Source organism: Semicossyphus pulcher, unplaced genomic scaffold (genome assembly GCF_022749685.1).
Source record: "Semicossyphus pulcher isolate SPU_LCO1_2020_fin unplaced genomic scaffold, fSemPul1.0.p SCAF_9, whole genome shotgun sequence".
In the NCBI taxonomy this organism is placed as follows: Eukaryota; Metazoa; Chordata; class Actinopteri; order Labriformes; family Labridae; genus Semicossyphus; species Semicossyphus pulcher.
In genome coordinates this window covers 2648218-2669068 of record NW_027211770.1, presented here as the reverse complement: position 1 = coordinate 2669068, position 20851 = coordinate 2648218, and the positions used below count along the sequence as shown (strand labels likewise).

The 20851-nt window shown below is 39.7% G+C and overlaps 1 protein-coding gene across 2 annotated transcripts; it reads right to left on the bottom strand.

The window, feature by feature from the left end:
• Positions 1-741: 741 nt before the first annotated feature.
• On the bottom strand, positions 742-20723 carry nod1 (nucleotide-binding oligomerization domain containing 1). Of its 2 annotated transcripts, XM_069656898.1 has the most exons (12): positions 20591-20723; positions 18688-18881; positions 18428-18602; positions 9777-11589; positions 8630-8713; positions 6992-7075; positions 6817-6900; positions 5433-5516; positions 5230-5313; positions 5062-5145; positions 4869-4952; positions 742-3178 (listed from the first exon to the last, which is right to left on the bottom strand). In XM_069656898.1, exons 2-12 carry the CDS (start codon positions 18862-18864, stop codon positions 3106-3108), a joined length of 2826 nt encoding a protein of 941 aa, XP_069512999.1. In that variant the 5' UTR covers positions 18865-18881; positions 20591-20723; the 3' UTR covers positions 742-3105. The 2 variants fall into 2 exon arrangements, with proteins under 2 accessions (XP_069512999.1, XP_069513000.1); XM_069656899.1 differs by lacking the exons at positions 18688-18881; positions 20591-20723 and having other exon boundaries at positions 9777-11585; positions 18428-18480.
• Between the last annotated feature and the right edge of the window lie 128 nt (positions 20724-20851).

The following is a 20851-nucleotide window of genomic DNA, read 5'->3' as shown; positions in this document are numbered from 1 at the left end:
TTGGAGGAGTCGGTATGTTTAATCTTTAAACAGGACTAAGAGTACAGAAGAGCGGTTTGAATAAGCTCGATAACACTGAAGCACTTCCTTGTTGCCAATTCAGAGCCCCAACAAGCATTACTTAATAAAATGTAACAGAGAATGTTTTACAGAAATAAACATAACACATTTACTGTAAAAAATATCTACAACAATAAAACAAGAGTGAGTCCTTTGGATACAACTCCTTCTCTTGTACATTTTTATGCCATTATAATTTGTGTTTGAAGCAATAGGAGGATCATAAGGCAGGCTCAGCGAACAGCATTTGTTATCTGTAATTTAAAAAATGTATTCAAATTTGGCTCGACAGACTAAGGCTGAAATAAGTGTGAGGGTAATTGTAAGTTGCATTGTAGCCTAATTGTGTATATGTTGACCACAAGAGGTTGCTGCTGATCTGACATTGCCAGATCAGAGGAGGTTGACCTTTTGCAATATAAAAGTGTACAGTCAACATTGAACATTGATGTTGTCTGTTGATATAAAAGTTGATACGTGTATCACCACCTTTAAATACAAAACTTACAAGAAGAATTAAAACATTCTTTAAAAATGATCCCACTTTAATCAAAGTCCTGAGAAAGATGTTTCTGACAGAGCGGTCATATTGACATCAGCAGAAAGAAAGTGCATCAGATATTATTTTATATCATTGATACCAGAAGAGTTTTGTTCCAAAGTTACAGATCAATCGTTCAATCCAGGTGATAACTTTCTGCTTTATTCAAAATCACAGCTGCCTTAACCAAAGCTCAACACATTCAAAACTCCCAACAATCAACATGCAGACACTGACTCCAAAACAGCCTTATGAGTAGGCTACATACTGCTGTATGAACTAAAGTAAGAAGAAAAAAAATATGTATTTGTACAGCTGGTATGACCAGGACAACAGGCATAAACTCCACATGCAGTAAGAGGGTGCAAATGTTTACAGTGTTTACAGCTTACAGGAAACAAGACAGATGGGCAGGTAAAACAGGTAGAAATGAGATAATAGTTGCTGACAGAAGAAGAGATCTGTCCGGATATCCTCGATCTGCTACTTCACTTTTGACCATTTTTTAAATCTAATATCTCTTCATGTCCTCCTACATTTTACAACTACATCTGTTGAGTCCTCTTTATTGTACAGGTGGATGATAAATCAGTGGTTTGCTCCTCTATGACAGGAATGGTAAATATGAATTATGTTTATCAGGAAGTAGCCACACATATTTTATTGAAGCAGTTTTACAGGTCTTTGGCACCATGGCAGAGAAAGCAGATAATGAATAGTGTGTCTGTTTCAGGGCGCTGCTGGAACAGAGCCATAATTCCACCTGTTTTTCCTGCTACAACAGTTTACGAAACGTGCTGTGAAAACCTTCCTGATTGGTTCCGATAGTTAATGTCCACAGCCACCAGAGGATATCAGCTTTGCCACGCAAAATAATACTTTACTATTCAAATGGTATCTGTATGAGTTCTTCACAGGTTTACCCAGACCTGACCCGGGACCAACACTGATACTGGTTCACCTCATATAGCCAATCAGGGCCGTGTTGTGTGGCCATTTTTTTCCTTTAGTGGAAAGTAAAGGCATGAGGGAGACAGGGAATACAAGTGAGGTGAGCTATCTGTTGCATCCCATCCTATATATGTATGTGGAACGTGATTGGATCTGAGAAGACCTGTGAACAGTGCTGATCACTAGAGATCACATTGGCATTGTGTTCAACTTTTGTATTGATTAAACTGATTCAGGATCAGATAAAGAGTGAAAGTAAGGTGAAAAAAACAGTTGAGCAGCAGCAGCAGCAAGTTTGGGGAAGCTGAGCTGAGACAGATGGATACCCTCTTCACTGAGGTAAAAATTAAATGAAAACAGAAGATATAAAGAGGTCAAACATAGCGTCATCTATTCTGTTTTGTCGTTCACATTCAACACAAAAACAATATTGGTTCAAGAGCTGTTAAATGTAGTTTAAACCGTTGCACTGGTACTGATCTCTGAGCCGGCAAAATTGGAGAGTTTCAGCAGCTCACCTCTTAACAACGATAGAAAAGTAACAGAAATAAAATAAAAATAGGCACTGAAACATTATTATACATTATAAACCGTAAGATGTAAAGAACAGTATGTTGTGTCCAATCTGATGAACTTTTATGGCAGTAGAAATGCACATTTAATAAACATATCCATTGCCGGGTGGTCTGTAAATCAGACCTGGGTCTTCAGTCTATTTGTTTGGACCCTGTCTCTGCTCTCTGCTCTCTCTACTCATGGACATGCAAAAGGTCATTTTGGGTGTTGCAGTATAATGCAAACATGTTCCTATAGTTTATTTTCTCACAATTTCTAAATGTTTCCATTTCTATTCTTGAACGGACAAACTCTAACGTGACCTTTTTCCTTTGTGGACCAATTAAGTATCCTGATCGTCTTGGGTCTTGGCTCGCTCTACTAATGGACATGTAAAGGGTTGAGTCTGCAACATCTTAGGCAAATGTGGCCGGGTGTATATTCAGTATTTGTATTTTTTAATACAAGTGTCCAATTGGATTTCAGAATGAGTTCTTTGTTTTGGATCCGTGAAGACCTCTTATCAGTATATTTCCGCACAAAGACTTTCACACAAACAGTAAACATAATAGTCTTCTTTCATTCACTCTCTGAAAGTACACCTTAAGACCTTCCACTAGCTATGTGGAAAACTATCAGCACCTGAGAAACATTCAAATAACAAAGTTATTGTTCATATAGTCTTACAAAACAAAACATGCACCGGACAGGTTTCGTGAAAAAGGAAGTCATGTTTCTTCCTCTTCTTCCACTTCTTTTTTTCAGAACTGTCGTGAAAAATTGTCAAACATTTTTCAAATATTCAGGTGAACTTCCACCAAATAAAACATGACATACCTTTGGTAAAAATATGGTTTCAACCACAAAAAAAGTTATGTGATACAAATACAGTATTTCCATTAAAGCAGACAGTGCACACAGTCAAACATTTACACCCGCAGTGAACAAACATAACATGTGTTTTGCCCCACAGAGGCACACATCTCACGAGTGCCCGGTCAGTGGAACTGCAGCCTTTTCTCTGCCACAAACTGTTTCTCTTCGTCTTCAGAGAGCCGGTTTCCTTTCACACTGTAACAACATGAACAGACACTGTTAGATATTCAGGCGTTCACTAACAGCCTTCGTCTTTTTTGGAGCAAGAAGTGACCATATTTAAGCGAGAGATGGAGCCAGAGAGGTGTTGAGTTATGAGCTAACACTCTACCACAGAATAATATACAGGAGCTTTCTTTAGTGGGCCATTAGCGTTATCATCATTGTTTTAAGACAGTTACTTAACAGACACTTGTTTTAATTAAAATCTTTAATATTAGGAGTTTAAGGGGAAACCTTGAAGCTCCCCCCTACAGTGAGGGGATCTGTCGGCACTGCAAATCAATGCAAAGTTGTTGTGAGATCACCTTCATATTATGAAATAACACCTTTATCCTGATCGGAGTGTTCTCCAGCATAAGAGTCCACCCATCAGGCACTCCCCCACATACAACTCACTATTTCCTCCCCTATGTTGCTGCACAACTATTCATAATAACCCTTTTATCATAACATGCTCCATTAAAAAAAAGCATTCCTTGAAGAAACCTCAAATATGATAAGTTTACATTAAATTTATTCTTCACTTTTTCAGACCAGTTCAGCACTTATTACTTTCCCAAAGACCTGGTGTTGGCAAAAGCGAGGGCAATATCAAACACCAGAGTCCTTCTCAAATTTGAGAGAACAAATGATCTAGTTGACACACACCCAGCTGAGTCACTCTTTCAGTTCAGTGTAGACCACAACAATTCAGGCAGAAACACCCAAAAGGTCAAAGAGGAGCAGCCCAGTATTAAGAATGTGTCTTTTTTAAAGTTCATACTAGTGAAACTTTCCCTCATTATAATTACGTAATATTATTAAACTCAAAGAGGGTGACTTGTCGAGTGTGAGGTCAAAGGATCAAGCCTCCCTTGGGTGTTTGTTGCAGTTACCACCGCCTCACTCGTTACAACGTTATAACACGTTTTAAGTTTTAATATTAAGTTTTGGATGACCATATTTTCAAACCCCCAAACCGGTACCCAATGTACCGCAAATTCATGCAAGCGCACATGTATGTGATTTATGCACTGTGGGCGTTTTCATCGGGATTGGGGTCAGATTTCATTTTTAGCACACCGACAAAACGCATGTTTCAACTCCATGGCTGCCATGCATTTTTATTGCCTAGTACTTTAAGAAGAAAGAAGACAGTCTTGTGCTCTCTATAGAAAAGACCAACTTTTTCTTTTACATGACTAACCCGTGGCATACCAACATGTTCTGCTGCAACTTTACATTGGGCATGGTAAAAGTGAGTGGGGCAGAACATATTAAATATCAAGCCCAGAAAAAGTATAAACATTATCTGCTTATAATTGTGCTCAAAACCAGAATAATGTGGTAGTGAATGTTGAAAACAAAGACATTCTAGTGTTATACAGATATTTGTCAGGTCTAGGGCAAACCATGTCTGGTCGCCATAATTGTGTCCCTGTCATTGTCACGCAAGGCTGTGGACACACTTTCTCGTATACCTGGAACACCATGCTAAAACGTTTCAATTAACCATTCTGTGAAATCTCAAATCATTTAAAGAATTTAAAGATTTAAATTATGTTACCAAAGGTGGAAGCTGCACTAAAGTGAGTCTATAATATTGGTTGGTTTTAACCATTTGGAGGCCATTGGAGATAAAGAAAAGCCTGAAAGTCACAGTAAATAACAGACTGATTCTCACCATATCTCTTTGAGTGCTGTGTTGTGAGTCAGGGCCTCCGAGAGCTGTTTGATCCCGTCCACAGTGAACTGGTTGTTGATTAACCTGCAGACAGATGTACAAAGCAGGTGAGTTTCTGACGATCGATATCTAACCGGCAGGTCTTGTCCATCCACAGTGACATCATGTGGGTTAATGATTGTGTTTTTCTCACCAGAGGTGGCTTAAAGCTGTGTTCACCTGGACCAGCTCAGCCAAGTGGTGAGCTGCATCATCAGCCAACTCATTCTCCACTAACCTACAACAGCACCGACACGTACGTCATTACAGAGAGTAGGTCTGTTAGAATGGGAAAACAACTCAAATCAAGTGACCTTCCTACCAGAATATCTTGAGGATGCTGTTCTCTTTCAGTGCTTCTGCCAGGCTCCTCCCCCCTGCAGATGTGATGCCATTGGCTGAGAGGCTAAAACACAGACACATAAAATAAAATAATCCTTTATAGATTAATCTTAATAGATCAATCTATACAGTGAGTTTAAATCTTCAGGTGTTGTTTGTCATTGTAGTAAGCTTTCCTCTTACCTTAGGTTGGTGAGGCTTGGGTGGTGTCTCAAAGCATTTGCAAATGCTTCTGCTCCCTCATCGCCGATGCTGTTTCCCCACATTCTGCAAGCAAAAACATCAAAACCGTTGTCAGTACTTGGCTTTAATTTACCATCTTTTGTTCACCAAAGTTCTTTGGCTGGGGCTGGTAGCCTGTCAAGTAAGCCTGAGTTTAATCAGCACATTTTAATCTTGTTATATTCAAGATAACATGTATGTATGTGTTTTTGCACTTTAAAGGTAATGAAGGTATTTTTAATCCTGGGCCCATCTTTTAGTTGTAGTCTGAAAAAGTTTGAAAAATTACCCAAATCGGTCCATTAAAGTGTTTCTTTTTGCCAATGACGGGCTCAGATTGATTGATGAAGTGCCTGATAGAAAAAGGCTTTTTGGTTTAAAACCTTTTTAAACCGGAAACAACTGTCCATCACTCTTTTTATAGTCACCATACTCTATTGATCAAAACAGTTATTTGACTGTGCAAGCAGTTTAGCTGTATTCTGCGATTGTGATTGTTTTGGGGGTATATTTGTGTTATTGTGTCACAAAAGTTGTGTTGGATCCAAATAACCATTTAAAGAGCCAATGTCACACAAGCTGTAAGGTCAAATCAGCGTTTTGTACATAGAGTTTAATTGCTCGAATAAAGCTATATTACTGCTTTTTCTTTGTTAAAAAAAAGGATCTTAACTTAAAAAGTGTTCTAAGCTCTGTAGGGATCTTTTCTGTAATGCTGTCAGACACTTTATTTACTAGTCAGAGCCTGCCAGCGGAAAAAACAAGCACTTTTATTGGCTGGTCATTGATCACTACATGTGCCCTGCAAAATGACATTGCAGCCATCACAGCTTGTTTTACAACTGACAGCTGCAAAGATGTACTCAAGCTTTTGTACCAATGAAACATTTAGACACCAAGTTATGTAAAAATAGGGCACAGGTTTATGAACAGAAACAGCAGAAGTTGTCTCTGACTATGGGGATAAGACTATGTTTTGTCTCTCCCTGAAACTGACCTCCATTATCTTTATCAACCCAGTTGATACTCGGGATGCACCGATTGAGAAAATCAGGGCCGATACCGATGTTTAAAACAACTATTTTGCAGATGGTTAATGCCAATGTTTTTTTCAATAACTGTAATTTTTGTAATTATCAATGCACTCGTCTGGAAAAGTGGCCAAAAATAACTTATTTGAACTTCTTTCACATATAAATAATCTTGTTAAATAAAAATAAAATGTTTTTGCAGATGCACCAGTGCATCTCTAGATGATACATGTAATGTTTTGTTCTGATCTCACAGCCAACATTTTCTGGAGTATTTGATCTCAAACAGAAAAGAAGTTTTACAGCAGTCTTACCCCACATCAAATATAGAAGTGCTCTTCTGAATCGCGCTGGCCAAAAACCTCCCACCGACAGCAGTGATCTTGTTTTTACCAATCCTAAACACAAAGTAGGTGTAGGTGTCATCAGTTTAAGAACATATGACCTCAATATTTTAGGTTACAATGTTGCCAAAAAAGAAAAACATACTTGACCATTTGCAGCTTTGGGCACTCCTCAATTATCTGGGCGACTAGCTTTGCTCCAACATCAGTGATGTGATTGTTGTAAAGTCTGAGGACGAGAATATAAATAAAGGTTAAGGATAGGCTCTGCAATTCATTTACAAAGATTGTGTTTTATTTGTTGAAATTGTCTTTACATTCTGACAGCTATCAATAAGCCAAACGCAGCCCTGTAATAATTTCAGCTAATAATTTCATTCTGACCAAATGAAATGATTTAATGGCCTCATTCCTCTCTACCTGCTTACCTGCATGCACTCATTGTCTATGAGCGCAGTCTTTTCCAAACTAATGGTTTACGCCTCAACAAACCAGTAAGGTTGCAGTTCACATCCATTACAGTGTGACTGTTGCCGGGATGGGGGATATATTTGTATATTGAAAATAAAGAATACATTACCCTAAATTCAAAACAGCTTAAGTAGGCCTGTGTTTAACAGAAGAGGTCACACCACAATCATTTACAGGAGGGACATAATACCAGATCAAATGCAGCTTTTGAAAACCAGAATGTAGCACAGCGTAAGTTCAAAAAGGAGGACTTTTAATACTCATTCATTCATTCCCCATCATTCATCATGTCCTGTTCTCGCTCTCTCTCTCCCTCTCTGTCCTTCCTGTCTGGTGATCAGCTGATACTGGGCGTATACCATTTAAGTACTAAACCAACCTGAGTTAGCCTCGACGTCTGTTGACCAATCATCCCGCTGCTGTCAAATCTTAAAGCTGTTCTCTTCCGCAGACAGTTTGACATTTCAGCTTGATCATTACGACCCTCCTCCACCCCGTTCTCCTCCAATTCATCTATATTCTATCCTGCTCTCAGTCTCTCTACCCCTTCAAGTACATGAAGACATCACAATGGAGTCTAATCGCCAAAGACTTAGCACATTTCATTCTTTCCAAACTTGTAAATAAATAATTGTTCAATCTTAATGAAGTCTCTCCTGACTGAAATACATTTATTCAGTTAAAATTCAGTTCATCCTTGAGTCCAAGTTGATGTTGGTGCCAAATTCAGGGATATTCCCTCCAACTGTTCCTGAGAAACAGCGTTCACAAGAATAGGAACAAACGGACAGAATATTCATATTTCATGTTTTCCAGGAGGAAAGTCCCAACTATTTTTCACCACAATCACCTGACAAACACTTCCTGCCAATTTGGCAGTCTATTTAAGCTGCAAGTTTCGGGTCTCTCCCTCTGGTCTGTCATTGCAACCGCTGCCCTGCACCAGTATTGCGCTCTTACTTTCAGCGCAACCACCACCCCAGCATCCACCTGCAGGCTCCGGCTAGGGGTTTAAGATATTATCTCATCACTCCTCAAATCTCTACATGGAAAATAAATCTGAGGAGTGATGAGAGCGGAGCCTAAACGCCAAACACAAGCTATGTTATGCTGCTGCAGTAAACATTTCAAACTGTTACAACTGAAATATACGTACATAATTCTTGCTTGCGGAACTTGTAACATCTTTTTGTTTTTGTTACTTGCAGTAAAACTGGTTTAACAACTGTTACGTATCTTATGTATATGTATCTTGAGATTAAGTTGAATGCAGACAATTTAGTTTTACGTAGACTGGAACATGTTTACTCACCCCAAGACCTCCACAACTTTGTGCTTACACAGCTCCTCTGCAAGAACCTCAATGCTGCTGTCGGACAGGTGATTGACGGATAATCTGAATATGAGATGTTTGATTAGATGAGATATAAAATCTGTCTAAATATACCTCAACTGAAGATAAAAAATAATGGGTTTTTTTTACAAAGTATTTCATAAATCTTTTTTTATTTAGACAGGTGTACTAGTTTTAAATGTAGCTATACTGGTTTTAACATATATGTCCTGAACAATTTGCGTCAAGCACGTTTTCCTAAATGCTATTATAATATTACAATATTTTGTTTACATTATCCAGGGAAAAAATTTAAAGTGACTAAAACATATGACTGTTAAAGAAAGCAGGGAGAGATTTTTTGTTAAAAATCACCAATTTAAGTAACTTTTTCATTTAAATAAATGTCTGTTAAGTCACCATCTATCACCGAATTAGTTAACAGAATGGTGATTGAGCCTATGGCCCACTGATGAAAGCCTTTGCATTGGCTTTATATCGTATTTTAATGGACTGGGTGTCTGTGGCGACATTCGTAGAAAAAATCACAGGCGGCGCCCAGTTAGTGACATGTTTTCCATCAGCCAGCAGTGGTTGGTCTGCCAGAGAGGGTAGGCGGAGCTAAGCAGCTGCACTTCCAATTTCTGTAAGCATTGTGAGTAAACTAGTAATCTAATATGGCTGAACAAACAAAGAAAAGATGGATGACTACAGATACAACTTCAAAAAGAAGATAAAATCCAAAGAAAAAGAAACAAATTTGATGCTCAGATGAAGCAAACAGTCTGAAAACGAAAGTTACAACACTCAAGAGTCAGAACCAAGACAAAGGAAGCCAGCCGCAGACGTCTAGTTAAATTGGGAAGAGTGCTTGGAATCTTCGAGGTAGTATCTTTTAACATGTCCAGGACAAAATCAGCAAAGATATAAGAGGTACAGATTTGTAAGGGAAAAAGAAAAGGGTCTTTTAAATGGCAAGTTCAGCCTCAAAGACCTGCTAGATGGTTCCCTGGACAAGACAAAAGTTATTTGTATGAACTGTCGATGTGAACTGAGTTACCACCAGAGTACATCGAGTCTTAAATACCACTTGCTGGCCAAGATAACTTTGGGTTCTAACCCTTACCTCACTACAGTCATCTTAGAGAAGGAGGGCCTCAGCTGTTTCACCCCGTAGTCACTGATGTTGTTGTTGTCCATATCGAGGCCCAGGAGCTTCCGACGGTGCTGCAACACGAAGTTTAGGGCAGTGCAGTCACCTGAGAAGACGTTACAGTATCCCAGCTTAATGAGGCTGGCTGTGATGCCTTTCGCTGTCATCTGAGCAATGTCTTTGCTCCCGGTCTCAAAGATACACCTCAGCATCCACAGGAAGTTGGGTAAAACATGGACCTTCTTGCCATTGTCACTGTTGTAGTAGGACAGGCCGCGGAGGTGGGACTTAACACTGGTGGAGAGGTATGATTTCAGTAAGGCTCGTTTCTTCTTTAATAACACAGGAGATACCAGATGCTCCATCATGCCGGTGTGAGCCTTGGACAGTAGTCCACACAAGAACAGATTAGTGAACTGAAGGTGCTCATTAGTTGCAAATCGCTTATTCTCTCTGGGCTGTGAAGAGCCACGGATGCAAAAGTCAAAAGGCAGACAGGAAGCCTCTCTCTTCCTGCTGCACTCTGTGAAGAACTTGAGGATGGAGCTGGGAGCGGCCTGCTCATCCAACACGAGAGCAAGTGCTGCCAAGAAGGACTGGAGGGTGATATGGAGGAACTCAAATGAAGCAGGACTTCCACTGGCATCATACTCACTGACGGGTCTGATAAAGCCGAGGGGCAGGTCCTCCTCTGTCAGGCCACACACAGAGATCTCCTCTTGGCTGAGGATGAAGCTTCCGCTCTCCATTCCCTGAAGGGCTAGTTTAGCGAATGCTGCAAGAGGCCTGAGCCCTCTTTTTAGTGTCTCCAGGGCACACTGGGTGCTTTTCTTCAGCAGAGATGGTGCAGGCGAGGCGGAGCGGCTGAGGAACACCTCACACAGCAGGAGGAAGATGCCGGTGAGTGTGACGCAGGTTTCAGGCAGATAAAAACTATCGTGCATGCTGTGCAGGTGCCTGAAACTCTTGAATACGATCCAGCAGAACAGTGGGGTGGAGCATAGGCCGCAGAGGTGCGGGCTAGCATCCAGCTGAACGGACACCAGCTCTCGGTGCTCCTGCTCCTTAAAGTGCAGATTTATGTAGGTCCTCAGATGAGCAGGGGAGAACCCCCGCAGTGTCACCTTCTTTCTGATCACCTTGCTCTGGATCTCGATCCCTGTCCGTGCTGTCAGCACCTTCTGGGAGCCCTTGAGTAGTTTCCCGCAGAGCAAGCTGACGAGCAGCTGCAGGGGGTGTGCCTTGTCTTCTGGTGACACCACTTCAGCTACATTGATCAGGTCTAGATCCTCCTGAATCTCATCATAGCCATCAAAGGTGAAAATAACTTTCTCAGGGAAGCGCAGGATGTAATCAAACACCTCATTGTCTGGATCGTGGTCTGGGTAGCAGTTGTGTTTGAACAAAAGTTCTCTGAGGGAGATTTGTTCTGCGTCCTTGAAGCTGCTGAACATCCTACAGCGGAACTTAAAAAAGAAAATGGCGTCTGTCTGCAGCTCTTTCTTGGACCAGAGGTTCTGGAGCTTCTGCAGGACGATGGATTTTCCCACACCCGCGTCCCCCGTCACATAAATGGTTTCACCTTGGGGATTGAAGACTGCGTGATCTCCTAGGAGCTGGTCCAGACTCTTCAAGAAGCCCAGACTTTCATTAGACTCAGTAACCAGTTCCATCAGTGTGTCAATGTACAGGTCCTCCAGACGGGTCTCCTCTCTCTGGCCATAGGACATGATGAAGCTGGTGTCCCGGCTCATATCATGCCTCAACTTCTCACAGTACCTGCTGACTGAGAGGAGGTAGACAGTAAATAAGTGGCAATATTATAGCCAGAGTCAGTACCAAAGATTCATCATTTTCTATCTAGGACCAGACGAATCCAGAAATGTATGGGTTCTGTTTAATGTCTTTCTAATTGTTCTACTGGATGGAGAAGTTAAACAGGCTTTCTGTGTGGCAAGAGTATACATAGACTTTATCGTCAGCGTCAGGGTTAGTGAGAGGGAAGTGAAGCCAATGGGAAATTGTGCTAAACCTGCATGTTTTCTAATGGCCAGCAGGGGGCGACTTCACAGGTTGCTAAAAATGTCCATTTGTGTCTATGAAACATTGACTCCACTTCCCAGTTGATTTATTACTTTAGTAAATAATTTCCTAACTAGATTATCGTCTAAATCACTATCTTCAAATCATTTTTAATAAAATATTATATTCATTCAGCAAATTATGGTCCCATTTACATTAAAATAGATAATGAAGCAGAGTATTTTTAGGGCGTGACTACCTTGTGATTGACAAGTCGCTACCAAGGTGACCTGAAAGAGGCCTTGTGCCATAATCAGTTATACTAAAAGACATTCTGATGAGTCTGCTCTTCAGGTTTTTGGGTGAATATTTTTATGTATATTTTTTTAATAGCATCCCAATTAATACCAAAGTGAACCCGAATACAGAGGCACATTGTTCACTGAGCTTGCACCAGCATTAGTGGATAATTTAGCTTTTCCAAACATGATTACTTCGGTCCACAAATCAATGGGTGGGACTACCTAAAAACACAGTATTTCACCCGGATGGGCATCGTTTGCAGGACTTCACACATTGGCAAGCTCAGTGACAGCGCTAACTATTAGGAAGCTAACTCCGTTAACAGGTTTACTTTGAAACAAGCCTCAAATGCGGAGTGCTTGGTAACGTTTGCCCCACAGGCCTTTGCAGTAGCTGCTCCTAAGCAATGGAATATCCTTTCTATTCACATAAAAACTGCCCAGTCACTCGAAATGTTTAAGTCCAGGTTAAAGACCCATCTTTTCTCGATGGCCTTCAACTCTAGTTGAGGTTGACCCTTCCTATTTTATCTCATCCCGTCCAGCAATTCTTTTATATTTATTTTGTTTTTCAGTTTTATCACATCTCTTAGTTGTTTTATTCTTCTATTTTATTCTCCTATTTTATTCATTTTATTATTTGTATTATATTTTCTATGTGGATCCTCTTTGTTGTACAGCACTTTGGTCAACATGAGTTGTTTTAAATGTGCTCTATAAATAAACTTGACTTGACTTGACTATACAGAATGAAGTTACCCGAGTCTGTCGTTAACGTGGGTTATACGCTCTAACCCTGACGTCAGCAGTTTGTCAAAAAAATGTAAAGTGAACCGCACCTTATGTCTGTACATGGAAGCTAACTGCCTTGTAAGCTCATTTGGGTTGGGCATCTATTGATGCAAGACACTACAGTGATATCTGAGTATGTTTTTTAAGTGTCAATATATTTTAGCATTATTTAGTTGTTCATAATTTCCAATATAATGTTTGAGAATTTGTCATCAGTCAGGTAGAGGTCATTAAAAATCAGCAGGGAAGTCTATGGTTGCAGCTAAAAATAATAAAAGTTTTCTCTGGACCCCTGCCCAATCTGACGAGTGATGACATGTATAGCCGCATGTCATCATTCAACCGCTGGCTGTCGAGGTGGTGCCCAGCAAACGATGTGGGCTTCATAGATAACTGGCAGACATTCTGGGGAAAGCCTGGTCTGATCGGAAGAGACGGCATTCATCCCACTTTGGATGGTGCAGCTCTTTTGTCTCGTAATATGGCTAAGTTTGTTAGTCGTAAAACCTGACAAACCAGAGTTGAGACCAGGAGGCAGAGCTGTAGTCCTACACGCTCCTCTGAGCTTCCCTGTGAGCAGTTTCCCAGCCACAATGTTAATGTTATAGAGACTGTGTCTGCCCCCCAACCCAGGCCTTTTATTACAGTTAATTCAAACTCAAATAAAAAAGGAGTAAATCAAAAAAATTTAATACAAATTAAAACAACAACCGAAGTTATGCTAAAAAATATGAGAATTAAATGTGGTCTGTTAAATATCAGATCCCTGTCATCTAAAGCTCTATTAGTGAACGATCTGATATCAGATTATCATATTGATTTACTCTCTTTAACTGAGACTTGGCTGTGTCAGGAAGAATATGTCAGCTTAAATGAATCCACTCCTCCCAGTCATCTTAATACTCATACTCCTCGAGACACTGGTCGAGGTGGTGGAGTGGCAGCTATTTTCAGTTCTAGTCTTCTAATCAACCCTAGACCAAAACTTAGTTTCAGCTCTTTTGAAAGCCTTGTTCTGAGTTTTTCACACCCAGCTTGGAAAACTTTACAGCCTGTTTTATTTGTGATAGTATACCGCCCTCCTGGCGCATACTCTGATTTTCTAACTGAATTCTCAGAGTTTTTATCAGATTTAGTCCTGAGTTCAGATAAAATAATTATTGTAGGGGACTTCAATATTCATGTAGATGTTGATAATGATAGTCTTAGCATGGCATTTATGTCCCTTTTGGACTCTATTGGTTTCACTCAAAGTGTAAACCAGCCTACTCACCGCTTTAACCACACCCTCGACCTTGTTCTAGCTAATGGCCTTGAAACCGAAAACTTAATTGTCTTCCCACAAAATCCTCTTTTATCAGATCACTATTTAGTAACATTCGATGTCTTATTAACCGACTACTCTCCAGTTAACAAAAATGTACACACAAGATGTTTGTCTGATAGGACTGTAGCTAAATTTAAGGAAACAATTCCAGCTGCTTTTAATTCTTTACCACATCTGTTTACTACAGAAAGCTCTTATGCTAATGTTAGTCCCTCTCAGCTTGATCAGTTTGTTGATAGTACTGCAGGTTTGCTGAGAAGTACTCTAGACTCGATTGCCCCCTTAAAAAAGAAGATTATTAAACGACAGAGGCTAGCTCCATGGTATGACTCAGAAACTCGTAACTTGAAGCAAATGTCGCGTAAATTTGAAAGAATGTGGCGATCCACCAAAACAGAAGAGTCTCGTTTACTCTGGCAAAATAGTCTTAATAAATACAGGAAGGCCCTACGGCATGCTCGAGGTGTCTACTACTCCTCCCTCATAGAAGAACATAAAAACAATCCCAGGTACCTTTTCAGCACTGTAGCCAGGCTGACAGAGTCACAGCTCCACTGAGCCAAGTATTCCTATAGGCCTCAGCAGTGATGATTTCATGAGCTTCTTTAATGACAAAATCCTAAAGATTAGAGACAAAATTTGTAACCTCCTGCCGTTAACTGGTGCAGATGTATCTTTGGAAACTGCTCAAAAACCTGATGTTTACCTTGACTGTTTCTCTCCAATTGACCTTCCTGAGCTAAATTCTCTGATATCTTCGTCTAAACCATCAACCTGTCTTTTAGACCCGATTCCAACCAAGCTGCTTAAGGAAGTCTTTCCCTCAATTAGCACTTCTTTACTAGATATGATCAATATGTCTTTATCGACGGGCTATGTACCCCAGTCTTTTAAACTAGCTGTAATTAAGCCACTTCTTAAAAAGCCTACCCTAGATTCAGGCACCTTAGCTAACTATAGACCTATATCTAACCTTCCTTTTATCTCAAAGATCCTTGAGAAAGCAGTCGCTAATCAATTATGTGACTTTCTTCATAACAACAGTTTATTTGAGGACTTTCAGTCAGGATTTAGAGTCCACCATAGCACTGAGACAGCCCTTGTGCGAGTTTCAAATGATCTACTTACTGCTTCAGACAGAGGACTTCTCTCTGTACTCGTCCTGTTAGATCTTAGTGCCGCTTTCGACACGATAGACCATCACATCCTGTTACAGAGATTAGAACATTTAATTGGCATTACAGGATCTGCACTAAGTTGGTTTAAATCTTAACTATCAGATCGATCTCAGTTTGTCAGTGTTCATGATGTGTCCTCTATGCAAACCAAAGTTAGTCATGGAGTTCCACAAGGTTCTGTGCTCGGACCGATTCTTTTTACCTTATATATGCTTCCTCTGGGTAATATCATGAGGAGACACTCCATTAATTTTCACTGTTATGCAGATGATACTCAATTATACTTATCTATGAAGCCAGACGAAACCAATCAGCTATCTAAACTAGAAGCATGCCTTAAGGACATAAAGATCTGGATGACTAGAAACTTTCTGCTACTTAATTCAGACAAAACTGAAGTTATTGTGCTCGGCCCAAAACACCTTAGAGACTCTTTCTCTAATGATATAGCTGCCCTAGATGGCATCAGCCTGGCATCCAGCACTACTGTTAGGAATCTGGGAGTTCTATTTGATCAGGATATGTCCTTCATCTCCCACATAAAACAAATATCAAGGACAGCCTTCTTTCATCTTCGCAACATAGCAAAAATCAGACACATCTTGTCTCAAAACGATGCAGAAAAACTAGTCCATGCATTCGTTACTTCCAGGTTGGATTATTGTAACTCGTTACTATCAGGCTGCCCTAATAAGTCACTAAAAACTCTGCAGCTGGTACAAAATGCTGCAGCACGTGTGCTGACAAGAACTAGGAAGAGAGATCACATCTCTCCTGTATTAGCCTCTCTGCACTGGCTTCCTGTAAAATCTAGAATAGAATTTAAAATCCTTCTTCTTACTTACAAAGCTCTTAATGGTCAGGCACCATCATATCTTAAAGAGCTCATAGTGCCATATTACCCCTCTAGAACATTGCGCTCCCAGGATGCAGGCCTGCTCGTGGTACCTAAAGTCTCTAAGGGTAGTGTTTGAGGTAGAGCCTTCAATTACCAGGCCCCCCTCCTCTGGAACAATCTACCAGTCAAGGTCCGGGAGGCAGACACCCTCTCTTCTTTTAAGAGTAGACTTAAAACTTTCCTCTTTGATAAAGCTTATAGTTAGGGCTGGCTCAGGCTTGGACTAGCCCATAGTTATGCTGCTATAGGTTTAGACTGCCGGGGGGATCTGACACACCAAGCTTCTCTCTCTCTCTCTCTCTCTCTCTCTCTCTCTCTGACTCTCTCTCTCTCTCTCTCTCTCTCTCTCTCTCTCTCTCTCTCTCTCTGTCATATTAATGCAGCTCATTAACTCTGTATCTTCTGGTCCCATTAACATTACTAACCACATATCTTCCCGGGAGTTCTTGTGCTCCCTTGTCTTGAAGGTTCCTGGGGATCGTTGCTGCAGACCACCTGCTGCTGTGGACCTGCTCGACTGCAACAACTACTAACATCAGCCTTCCCCATAGTATCATTATTGTTGCTGCTAATGCTAATAGTAGACCTGTTGACTTCAACTGTTACAATTACGATTACCTCAGCCTTTATCATTACTCTGCTTCTCTTGCTAATTTATTTATTTATTTATTTATTTAGCCAATCTTCACCCTAGTCTACCACTATTATTGGCATTGCAACCATAAGTATGTGTCTGTTGTTGTTCATGTAACAAGGACATATGTTGTTGTTGTAACAAGAACATATGTTGTTGTTGCTCTCTTTGCCTGTCTCTATCCTGCATCTCCTTCTATCCCATTTTCGGCCCATCCAGTCGAGGCAGATGGCTGTTCAACATGAATCTGGTTCTGCTCAAGGTTTCTGCCTGTTAAAAGGAAGTTTTTCTGCCAATGTGCCGAATTGCTAAGTGCTACTCATGGTGGATTCATGTTGGGCCTCTCTTTAAATAACTTAACAAAGAGTCGGTCTAGACCTGCTCTTTCTGTAAAGTGTCTCGAGATAACCCTGGTTATGATTTGGCGCTATACAAATAAAATTTGATTTTGATTTTTTTTTTTTTTTTAAACTATTTTGTTATTGCAAGTTTAAAACATTTACAGTGATCTACTACAGTTAATTTTTCATATAGCATCAAGTTTAAATATACTACTAACTGATCTAATTAAGGTGAAATGCATAGCAGAAATGCCTCTCTGTATCATGCAATATAATACAACTGTCATGTCTCGTCTTTTTCCTTTAGTTAAGTTACCATTTTTGTCTCGATCTTTCATGTTTTATTTTGAAAGTAACCCTGTTCCCTCTTGTTTCAGATCATTTTACTCCCTGCCCCTGTGTTTCCAGTGTCTGCTGATTGTCTGGCCCCTCCCTAATCGGTTTCACCTGTCATTCCCTTTCCTCATGTTTAAATTTTGGCGTCTCCCTTTGTCCTGTGCCAGTTCGTACTTGTCTTCATGTCAGTCGTCCCAGTAATTCCCTTGATCCATGTTCCATGTTCCTGTTCCAAGTCAGATCGGTGAGAGTTCTAGTTTAGATAGACTATTTTTGTTTCTGTGTTTTTTGCCAGTTTTGAGAATTTCCTTGTTTATTTATTTAAGTCTAGATTTCCTCTTTTGAGTGATTTTCATTTCTTTATTAGATTAGGTGTTTTTGTTCCTAGATTGGAGTTTCCTCGTTTAAAGAGTGATTTTTCTTTCTCTGAGATTTTCGGTTATCGGAAGTCAGGTTTTGATATCAGGGTGTGTTCAGGCTTTCCTGTTATTTCTTGTGTTTTGATCTTTGAATTTATGATAAATAAATATTTGTTATTTCCTGTTGTTGTGCTTTTGGGTTCACAATTGTCAATGCAGATCATTACAACAACAGCACAACCAAAAACTACAGGCCTCAAATTGAACATTATGACTTTAGGTTAAAGTAGCGTACACAGAAATATAATATTTATAATTAATTGGCAACAACGTGTGCTTCATAAGGGTTTGCATCTGTTTTTTTATTTTTCATCCTTACACTTTGAGAGCAAACCACAAAGTAAACAAAGTAGCATGAGTGATTGTAATACTCACTGGGGTCTGTGTTAACCACTTTCATGAGCTCGACATCATGGCTTGGGTTGTAGTTAATCTCTTTCAGCCATGGCTGGAGGTCAATGTATGCATCACATACTTTATATATGATGTAAATGAAGAATTCGCATGCCTCCTCCCCTTTGAATTGGACAAGTTCCAAGATTTTACGCACCTGAAAAATAATCACATTACTTAGTTTTTTTTTACATAGAGATATGTATTGTGTTTTAGATTTAATGGTCAGATGTGTTTCCTACCTGATCCGTCTTGGTGGCAGTTCGCTGGACAATCTCGACATCTTCTTCACAGACAAATCCAGAGGCCAACAGGTTGTCGAGGATGCACTGAACACTCCTCAGACTGCTCACCAGCAGCTCTCTGTGGTAGGTGAGGACGTTCAGGCACGACACCTTGGTTTCTGCCATCTGACCCATGTTTACTGTTTATATCTCTGAGGGAGAACAGAAGACACTGTACTGTGATCTTACTTATATTACTTTTGCAATATATTATATTCATTCATTTGAACAGCATATAGTATAATAAAGTATTATATATAGTACGAGATACAAAATATAGTAGCCTATATACGGCGCCATGTAATAATGAACTATAACAAAAATGTTGTTTAACACACCATTGTAACACAGAATATGAGTTGTTATATAGTATAGTGCAGTATTGAATAGTATAGTGTAGTGTAGTATACAATGTTAATATTTAAACTGTCTCACAATATCATCGCCTACATTTCTTCCTTGTTGCTATCTTGGTACAAACAAACAATTATTATACTTAATTAATCATATCACATGATATCACATCACTGGTATACAGTTGCTTGGTTAAAGGTAGTTGCTGACTTGACCCTATTACATTACTATTACATCACTTTATCCGTAACTTTGTCTACACATGCTCCTGTATAGTTTCTATTTTATCCGGCACAATTCTGCGCAAACTGTACAGCTCTAGAAGTTTATATTGGACATATTTTATTTCATTTTCTTTTATCACTTCAAAGTTACTTGACAGTAGGAGTACTTCTGATTACTTTCTTTCTTGTTTTGTTCTATTTTTATAGAACACAAACCAAAATACCAAGACAAACCCATCATATGTGTGGACCTATTCTGCAATAAAGCTAATTCTCCTAGTAGAAGTGCTGCTGGGTCTTTGTGATGATCACATAAATGCCATCCGCACCAAAAATGTAGATTATTGCATTATGTTCAAGCTGGACATGGCAATACCAACACACTAAAAGTCATAGTCTTGGAAGTTGTTGAGAAGGACATGAGAGGAGACTACTTCAACACGTGACCTTTTGGATTGTAAAACTAAAGGCAACAAAACACCCTGATATCTCCTTTTTTGTGAAACACCACAATAGCTTGAAATTTCAGTCATTATTTAAGATGAGGTTGATTCTCTTGCCACAGATTAAATAAATGTGTATTTTATTTCTCTGAAAACAGATTTTAGACTTCTACAAATGCGTCAATTTAGGCACAGACAATATTAATTCAAGATACCATCAAAGATACCGTCTTTGCTCTAATATAACTAGTTTCCTTCGTACCCAATAATAAATGTAGAAACATGTAATTGTTTATGGATGACTGACTGATACTTTTAGATGAATAAATAAAATAAATAAATGAATACAGTGAATACATGCGTCGAGAAGGACGTTTGATTGACAGCTGACAAAAGGTTTACTACCGTGAATTCATTAAAAATAACTAGTTTAGTCGTGCAGGTGCAGCAATAACTGATACTTGAACATACTTCTCTTTTAGAGTTGTTGTGAAAACATTTCATGCTTCCTATTTTGTTCACAGAACGGTACGCCTCATGAACAACAGCAGTGAATGTGATTTTAACTTTTGGCAGTGTTCCAGGAAACTATCATCTTTTAATCCGCAGTTAAATAACATAACATATACCAGTAAATCCCTTCAAAGTACTGGAGGTTTAACAGAAAAACGCCTGGATGACAAGCCAAATTAAATAAACATTGAAATACCTGCTTGTTGTGTCATTAGCATCGACTATGTCAGCTGTGTTTGTTTAGCATGTCTTCAAAGGTTAGTTCAAACAACAGCTTAACTGAACTGAAATCTAGAGGACTCAAAATGCTACATAAATTAATCCTACCATTGTGTTGCGTCCACGCCACAGGGCCGTCAGTTAACAGAGCACTTTTAAAGAAAACCTGGGTGTTTAAAGGAACCAGTTGTTTTTAAAAGTCAGGAGTGCCTGTTCGGTTACTTTTGTTCACTTCATCACCTCTCTGGCCGCGGCTGGAGCCTCTGTTAGGAAGCGAAAGTATGTTGTACCACTGCGTCATTTCTGTCCACTGTTTCACAATCCGCGCGTGATGCCTTCATGTCCCCACGGAAATGTGTGAACTCAAGG